Source organism: Astatotilapia calliptera, chromosome 15 (genome assembly GCF_964374335.1).
Source record: "Astatotilapia calliptera chromosome 15, fAstCal68.1, whole genome shotgun sequence".
Classification (NCBI taxonomy): domain Eukaryota; kingdom Metazoa; phylum Chordata; class Actinopteri; order Cichliformes; family Cichlidae; genus Astatotilapia; species Astatotilapia calliptera.
Genome location: NC_137436.1, coordinates 30846454 through 30855914, shown reverse-complemented (window position 1 = coordinate 30855914; position 9461 = coordinate 30846454). Strand labels below are relative to the sequence as shown.

The following is a 9461-nucleotide window of genomic DNA, read 5'->3' as shown; positions in this document are numbered from 1 at the left end:
ACTACCAGTACTGCCAACAATGAGAGGCCAGAATGTCATCAGATCGTTATCAACTTTAAAAACTAGTCACAATGTAACTATATATATTCTATAACTACAAGTAATCAACGTGTTGCTATAAAATCTTGTAGAGATATTAATGGTCTCTTTTACTGATACCGCGGGGGAAATCATTCCTGAATCCTCTGTTGGATTGTCTGAAAGCAATTTATAACTTTTATGTCATTTTCTCTGGATATTCTGTCTCTCTTAATTTAAATGAAACTGCCATAACAATTGGAGACTGCTCATTTCTTTGTAGGTAAATAAACATCAGTTTGGAGGAGGTCTGGACCCAGCAGTGAGATTTTAATCCCCCCCCCCCCAATAGCACCTTTACACTCAGTTGTGCACTGTGCACTCAAAGTAATGTTCCGGTCAAAAGTTTTTGAACAGCCCAATTTTTCCAGTGTTTTATTGAAAATGATGGAGTTTGATGTCTAATTGCAGTCTGAAATGACATTAAATAAGCAATTTGAGTAAAGAATAAAAATCGTGAAATTATAGACCAAAATGTATTCTAAACTTGTGACTCATCAAAGTAGCCACCTTTGGCGGGTATGACAGCTGATCACACATGGCATTCTTTCTAGCATTTTTTCAACATGCTAGTTGATGCCACACACTGTGGAACCATCCTTTTGCCTACTTGAAAGCGTACAAAGATCCTGCCTGCAAAGATCATTAAAAATCGAAGATTTCCAATTTTGATTCACCATAATACCTTCTTCCAGTATTCAGTAGCCCAATGATGGTGTTTCATGCAGTACAATACTGTTCAACCGATTCTAACGAGATTATGGTACCACAATGTCTTCCAACAATGCTTTTATGCAGACAGAGGGGGTTGTAACCAATCCAGGAAAGTTGAAACACCTGTAGGAATTAGTAGAACCAGCTTTCAAGGCTTCATCAACCTCCATTGCTGCAGAACAGCTTTAAATTGGATTTTGTAGTAGTCTGAAGTGAATGAATCTTAATAGTGATGGTGATTCGCTAGTGTTTATGTGTAGCACCATAGTGGGACTGGCATTACTAGGGTTACTGACCAAAACCATGGCTAGAGCCTTTATTCAACTGCATACTTCCATATGCTAATGTTTAGTACATAAGCCTCTTTACAATATCATGCACTCTGTGAGTATCTGGCTATTGTACTTGCAATCATGGGAGGATTATCACGACTACACACTTTGGATACAAACGTTCTACACACCTACGCATTCAAAGTTTTGTAGCACATTACTTTGAGATTATACTTCTTCTGCTATTCTTTTACATTCTGTGCAAGCTTTAAAATCACCTACCTAAAGCAAAGTTCATTCTGGTATTCTTTAAAGCAAAGTCATTAACAGGAGGCCTTAAATTGTCTTAATATTCCTCAACCCTGGACCACAGGTGACATCAGAGGGTTCAGCAAGTGTCTCTCTCTCTCTGCCGGCTAAGCCACCATCCTGCCTTGAACTTGGACCCACTAATACAATTCAATTTGCCAACCGGCCAAATGTAATCTATGCTGTCTGTGCTTTCCATATGTTGTTAGCCAGATACATGTGATTATATAACCCGGGTCAGTATTAAGTGTAATTTAACTTTGTAAATAAATAAATGAAAATATGAAGGGTAACAGCCCCTACTGGTTCCAAGGGATGTGCCCCCATGGCCTAGTAATTCACCCATGTTCATAACACTCAAAAGGAGTAGAGGAATATGTACAAAACAAGAAAGGCACACACTGGAGAACAAAGTGCTAGGAAGCAGTGAAAAAGGACTTGTCTGGGTATAGAGAGTATAGAGTGCCACTCATGCCACTGTGTGAGTGGCATGAGTGGCAATAGCTTCCAGGGTTGGCAAAGGTCAGCCAATGAGTTTTTGAGCTAATTACCATCTGAGCACCCTTCCTGTTCACAGTTGTGGCCCCTGCAAACACCCAGGCAGTGGTAAAAGGCCAGCAGCAGCTTCTGGCCGAGGTTTATTCTTCCTCAGGACACAGAGGAAGTGCAGCTGTTGCTAGGCCTTCTTTACCAGTGTGATGGTGTTGTGGGTCCAGGTGAACTCACCTGAGATTTGGGTGCGCAGAAACCTGAAGGTGGAGACAGATTCCACCAGGCTGATTGAGGTTGGTTGGTTGGTAAGGAAATCTTTGATCCAGGAGCAGGTGGCAGGGGGGATCTGAAGGTGGTCCAGTATGGTGGCCAGGATATCTGGTATTATGATGTTGAAAACTGAGTGTAATCCTCTGATATCTTAAAATAAAATTTTAGAGGATCTTAAATTTAGTTGGGGTATTTGGGTCTGGTGGATTTATTTTTGTTGTTGTGGTGTTAATGTGTTGGATCAGCATTGCCGTTCATTCACATTTCTTTAGTTTAGACATGTTCAAGTTGTCATTATCTACCACAGTAATGTAGTTACATTCTTATCAACAGCAAAGGAACACCTTCTCACAGTGGAAAAGTGTGAAAAGCTTTTTGATCCGGCAACGTTTTTTATACACCATAAGAGCACTAAAACATGTTAGTTTCCATCATGATTCAATGATGAATAGTTAACCCTACAGTAATTAGAACATACATATGCATAGATTAAAAAAAATATTTAGTCATAACATTTGTTTTTCTTTTGGGGTTTTTTTGGTTGTGTTTTTCCCTCCTCATCACAAATGATCTGTCTTTGATTAGTGTTGAGTTTTATTTAAGCCACATGGTAAACAGGCTGATTTTCAAAACCTAAGCATTTCAGTTCTGTCACAGTTTGGCATTACAGTTTTTCCTTTCAGGAGCTTTCCAATTTGGCTTCAAATAAACAGATATTCTATGAAAAAGCTGTAAATTAATTTTAAGTGGGTTGCTACTTGCAACCCACTTAAAATGTGAAATTATATTTTCATTGGCAATCAACATACTTCAACAACACATCATCCATACACACAAAAAACTGCTTTATACAAAATATACAAATATCCTTTGGCTTCTTTGTGGGGTGCATGGTAGGAGTTACACATGGGTTTAAACTGGGGGTGGGATTACACTCGGGATCAGCTCTGAACTGCTTCTTGTTAAAGATGTTGTTATAGATGTTAAATAATTAGCATCAATGCTTTCTGATTTTACATACATTTTACATAGAAAACAATGAGAAAATGAGAAAAAGGGGAATGCGGATGGAGGAAAGATAGAGAATCAAGACGCCCAGAGGATTAGTAAGAAGGACGTGGGGGCAGCTATGAAAAGGGTGATGAATGAAAAAGGCAGTTAGTCCAGATATACCTGTTGAGATATGGAGACTGGCTAACACAACATTGGAAAATGAGAGGATATCTCAGGAATGGAGAAGACATGTACTGATACATGGAGGTATGCTCTGGCGAGAAGAGGAATGAAACTGTTGAGGGTATGATAGATGTTTAAGAATGAGAGCGAGACAGATGAAAAGGTGAATACTGAAATTGGTAGAGTTTAAATATTTGGGGTCGACCATTCAAAGCAGAAACATTTAATTAGACACACTGTCCACACTGACTACAGAAAAGCTCCAGTATTGAAAATATATTGATTCTTTGCAGCTTTGTACAGTTCCATTTGTTTCCATGTAACCACAAGATGGTGCTGCAATGTGGAATGAGTGGCAGTGCAGGTGGCACAGAAATGATCACTGTTAGAAGCTCTTGAAAAATTAAAGTTGTTTACGCTACTTTTTCCTTCTGTGAAAGTGACGAGTAGCATTTATGTAATAGTGCCGGAGTTGTATTTCCTGCTTAGAATTCAGTAGCAGGGCTTGTACTGAGTTGCCTCTGGTCTTTTTCGATCATTATGTGTAACTACTCCTCTATTCTTCCTGAAGTAATTTCTTGTCCTTCCCACTGACAGTGTCGGGAGCCCCACGCCTAATCAAAGAATGCCAGTCTTCTCAGATTACCCCTGGGAGCTCTGTTCCAGTTTGCATATAAGTTACTATGCATGAGGATTCCCCGGAGAAATAATCGAGGTTCTTTAAACTATATTATCAGCAGCACAAACCAAGAGATGACTGGATGTGTTTGGGAAGTGGTGAGCTAGTGATGGAGTAGCATAAAAAAGCAGCTCTAATTCCTCCTCAATAGTGCTCTGAAATGGGTAATGCTTCTTTGCCTCACCACCAAAGACACACCCCCCCCCCCCCCCCCCCCCCCCCCCACTGACAACAAGTTGAACTAGTCTGACAACTGAAATACAGGAAACTGAGGAGCCATGTGATGCCTTTGGGTTTTCTCATAAACAAACAGAACTTTTTTTGATCCGCATTTATTGCTGCAAGAAATGCTGGGCAAATAATTCAGCTGAATCAAGTTGTTTGTCAACTGGGAGAGACAGCCACAAATTCTTGGTAAAAAGTCAAAACGGGTTACCTAATTTATTCTTATGAAACTTTTTGAGGAGGGGCGGAGAGTCAAAAGGCAAGCAGCCCACTACACAGCAGCTCCTCCCACAGTGAGGAACCTCCTCCCTCCTGTTTTGGTTCACTCCCATCACTCGGAGGTTAGATCACCCTCAGAGAGCTGCACACTTTCCTACAGATAGCCACAGGTTGCTGTTTAGAGTGCGGCGCAGCACAGGTGTGACTGCATATGAATGAGAGTGACTCTGCCTGTTAATCATCAGCCTGGCACAGGCATAAATTCCAGCCTTTTTTTCTTAGACATTTGACTGAAGCTTTGTCTGCTTGTGCATGTATTCCAGCTTCATTTTAGGAGCTCTTTTGGACTTTCTGAATTAGATCCGATTAGTTATAATAAGGCAGATTTTAACTGTGCATTCACCAACAGTCAGCACAATGAATTTTGATGAAATCCTCTCTGTTATCGGAGGCTTTGGGAAGTTCCAGAAGATCTTATATGTGTGGATCTGTCTACCTCAGATCTTTCTGGCATTCCACATGCTGGTTTCAGTCTTCACCGGGGCAGTCCCTCCTCATTTATGCCGCTTTCCCGGGCTCTCAGCGGGGACTCCAGCCTCTTCAAACTTCAGCCTTCTAACCACCCGTGATGGACAACTTGACCTGTCCTGCACCGTCCCTTTAAACCACAGCAGTGCTGAATCTCTTGGCAATGGACATCCTACCCGGAGGAGCTGCCCGGACGGCTGGGAGTACAGCACAGAGACATTTCAAAACACTATAGTAACTGAGGTGAGTGTAAATCCAGCAGCCTCTTGGATAAACCCAGATGTGTTCAGCATGGAGATACGGAATGTGGAGAGACTTAACACTTTTATTACAATGGCCTCTGGTGACATTTGAGACAGGGGTGAATGGGGTTACAGTTGAGAGCTGGACTCATGCAGGGCAGGGCCCTCTAGGCATCCCTACATACTTGGATAATGTTTTTGAAACATACACGTGAGGGGCGGGGAGCAGCAGCAGTTACATGACCAAAATGATGTAACTGGACAGGGCACTGTCACATGTAAGACACAATTCATCTCCAGTAAATACAGTAACTAAGGAGAAAATTATGAGTTAAGTGCAGTTGATTTAGGACAATCGACTCATCATTCGATTAGAAGATGTATGTCGGCCTGGAGCATTTTAGCTTTTTATGCTATAAAGGACCTCACTGATCTGTAATGTTAGTTCTAAAACCAAAGAGCACTTTGCTAGAGCGTCCTACAAACGCTCTAGCACCTTTTGTCGAGACAAAGTTAATGAAGTTTATGAAAGGCTGCAGAGTTCTCTCTACCACAGATATCCAGTTGGAGACACTGAACAAGAGAGACACAGAACTTAAAGAATCCACCCATCCATTTTTTCCTGTTACCCAACTCAGAATCACGGTCGGCCTGGAGCCTATCCTACCTGCCATAGAGGGAGCGGAGGGGTACACCCTTGACATATTAACTGCTCGTCGCAGAGCTAACACAGAGAAACAAACAACCACTCACACTTACGTTCACACCTACTGCCAATTTACAATCACGAATTAAGCTAACCCCACTAGCTGCATGTCTTTGGACTCTGTGTGGACAAAACATGCAAACGCGAGGGCGACATCCATACTTCACACTGAAACACTTCAACCAGATGTCAGATTTGAACCTAGGGCTTCTTGCTGTGACCTTTCTGCATCACTGTGCTGCCCAACTTAAAGATTCCTGAATTCAAATTTACGGGAGAGTGCCACAACACCAAAGATAGTGATTCTCTACATGAACTGTTTCTCTCTGGGTGACCACTGAAATTATAGTCAGGTGACACAAGGCTTTAACAAAGTGCAGTTTTCCTTACATATCCCTATGTGATCAAGCTCTCTCAAGGTCCAAGAGTAAAAAATAATGTTTTAAATGACTCCCGAGTTCTTAAAAAAATGTGAAAAATTCATGTTAGTGCCAACACTATCATTAGACCTTATTCTGTGAGGGACATAAACGTCTCCTGCTATCTCGCCAAATTTCATGATGATCACATCCAATCTTTCTGAGATATCATGTCCTTGAGTAAAGGGTTTGTCTAGGGTGACTGTGGGGATCAATTTGTATTCTAGCTGTTTAAAATCACAGAATTGTCTCCAATCCCTTTCAAAGTAAAGCATTTGTACCAATGTGCCACTCACTGCGCCTGTTTTCCACTGTTTAAGAGTTTTCATGAAACATCTTGCTTTTCTTCCTCCTAGTGGGACCTGGTGTGCGATAATGCCAGCCTGAACAATGTGGGCTCATCTATCTACATGTTTGGCCTTCTTGTTGGAGCGGTTGTGTTTGGACACTTGGCTGATAAGTAAGTTAAACATAGCATACCCATTTCAGAGCTCTATTGATCTGAATACAAAGTACTTTACTCTTTTAGGAGTTTGTAGTGGTAGAATTTTTTGAGTGTCATTTACTGGAATGACTAACTTCTGAAATCTTTTGTCGCAGATACGGTCGCAGGATAATTATCCTTGTCAACCTAGCTAGCCAGGCTATCTTTGGAGTCGCTGCTGCTTTCGCACCTAATTTCTACATCTACACTGCCCTTCGCTTTATGGTTGGAACATCCATCTCTGGTGTTATCATGAATGCCTTTGTCCTTGGTCAGTGTCCTGCAGTGGTTATACGAAAACAGAAGTTAAACAAGATGCTAAATGTCTTCACTGTTGAAGTGTCAATAGTGCAGATAAAAATTCTGATCAGCACGATATGTGTATTATCCTTTGACCAAGATCATCAACTTATATGAATTGTTGTTGTTCAAAGGAATTAAAAGGAAGTAATTCAAAGAAAAGTTTTCTCACATTACAAAAACATGTTACGTTACCTATACTGGCTAGACTGGTGTGGTTTTACGTACAGTTTTTGCTTCTCCTTCTTTACTTTGAAGATAAATGAATGTGGTGCACAGTGCTTACAAGATTACAAAGCATGGCATTATAAACCTAAACTAAAACCTGCATTTATACTTACCATTAGATGTTATGAAGGGAGAAAATAGTTTCTTCTCTCATAATTTAACAAGAATGAACACTTGGGCTCAACCACAGTTTTAATGGTGGCACTCCACCATTTTGGCACATGCAGGTTAAATTTGTAAAAAAAAAAAAAGTACTAGAGTACGTGTACAGTGACATTTCTAAAATAGAAAGTAGTTTTAATCAAAGACTTGACTGATGTTTTTACTTATTTATTTTTGGTATATCTTTCATATAGTATTTTGTATTGTGTGTCAAGCTTTGTGTATTAATATGTTCTTACTGCACAGGCACAGAATGGACCGGATCAAAACAGAGGATGTTGGCGGGTATAATCACAGACTACTTCTTTGGCTTTGGCTACATTTTTCTGGCCGGTGTGGCGTATCTCATAAGAGACTGGCGTAAACTGCAGTTGGCTATATCCGCACCTGGCTTCCTCTTTATTTTCTACATCTGGTGAGTGTGGAGCAGCCCAGCCTAGAATTTTGACTAGTTTCCAATAATGATTTGGTAAAAGTATCAGAAAGCAAAGAAAGAAGGGAACTAATCAACAACAGACTGAGTTTTTGAACACTGTGGTTCAGAAAATAAAACTACAGCCAATGCTCACTGTTGTGATTTATATGAAATTCCTCACAAGCCAGTGTGGTCTTACAGAAAAACACGCTGACCTACTTTTGAATTCTTCTTGTTTGTCCCTTACTTTAATACTTTAATACTACAGTCAATAATAGCTGAATTCTACTAAGATGTTTGAGAATTAGGTGATGCGACAAGTCATAGCTTCCAATTAAGGCATCGAGAGTCAAGTATGTGTGTAAAGAACAACTATCTGTAATATATTTTTTAGGGTTTTGCCAAAGTCTGCTCGCTGGTTAATGGCCAATGACAGGACAGAAGAAGCATGGAAACTGATCCAGAAGGCAGCGCAGATAAACGGGAAGCCCCTCATTAAAGACCTGGAGATGTGTCAGGTACAGGTTAATTCTGTCTCTTACACATGAGCTTTTTTTTCTACAGCTGTCATTGTAGAATACAGCAAACACTCGAAACTGACATTGAGTGTTGTGCTGACAGATGTCTGATGGTGGGCCACTAAGCCTACTAATACTAGTCTACTGCTACTACTCATGGTCTTACTGCACACTAAGGTCTCTATGTCAACTCATTGAAAAATTTAAGAGACCATAAAAATTTAGTTTGTTCATCAAAGATCTAAAAAGCTTTTTTTTTCCTATCACCAAATTTTAGGATTAGCCTATGTGACATAGATCTCAGAAGATTTCAAGATTTAAAAAAACAAAACAAAAAACAGTTTGTCACATTCTAAATATTTAGATACGTCTAAAGCTGAGATTATTCTGTTACTGGACTCTTGGTTCTTCATATTGGTTAGACACTGCATTTGTCTTTTTGGTCTCCCTAACATGCACAGTACTGCAAATAAACTGATGATGTCTGGAATCCTATCAAATTTAACAGTACCATCAGGGAGGCATCACTAAAACCTTGAAAGTTCGAAAATGTTGAAAAAACGAATACATAGCAAATTTAGGAACCACCGAAAGGAAGTGAGAAAACATGTTTTTTTCATTTTGGTGATAGACTCTTAAAAAAATAAGTTTCTCTTCCTGTCGTGAGCTGAAATTATGGAACTTGCCATTTCATGTTGCTGACTAAGCAGTTCTTAGTATCCTTAGTAACACATGTAGCACTGGCCTGATTAACAGTCCCATCAAATTAAGTAGCTTCATTAAGTAGCTGTCCTACATGAGTGCTTAGATGATCATTATAGATTTCCAGATATTCATTTCAGCTTTAAGTAAACACCTAACACAAAAATTGCCAAATTCAGTGAGCAACAGCTGCAAAACTGTTTTGCCAAAGCGAACAGTCTTGGGCCTTACAGATGAGAGACACGTGAAAAAATTTCCAAATGCAATTAAATCTGTCTCTCTCTCACTATTCTGGAGTGAGCTTTGGCAAACTACAGCAAATG

General features: G+C 40.1%; 1 protein-coding gene across 5 annotated transcripts in view; it reads left to right on the top strand.

Annotated features, from left to right (window-relative positions):
• LOC113037444 (solute carrier family 22 member 6) overlaps nt 1-9461 on the top strand; it is a 29723-nt gene that overhangs the window by 4563 nt on the left and 15699 nt on the right. For 3 of the 5 annotated variants that reach the window (XM_026194509.2, XM_080289862.1, XM_080289861.1), the window contains exons 1-5: nt 4549-5205; nt 6686-6789; nt 6930-7084; nt 7750-7918; nt 8313-8436. In XM_026194509.2, the coding sequence (XP_026050294.1) occupies nt 4852-5205; nt 6686-6789; nt 6930-7084; nt 7750-7918; nt 8313-8436 (906 nt within the window). In that variant the 5' untranslated portion in view covers nt 4549-4851. Of the gene's footprint in view, nt 1-4548; nt 5206-6685; nt 6790-6929; nt 7085-7749; nt 7919-8312; nt 8437-9461 lie in introns of those variants that run through there. The other 2 variants (XM_026194512.2, XM_026194511.2) reach the window with 2 other exon arrangements.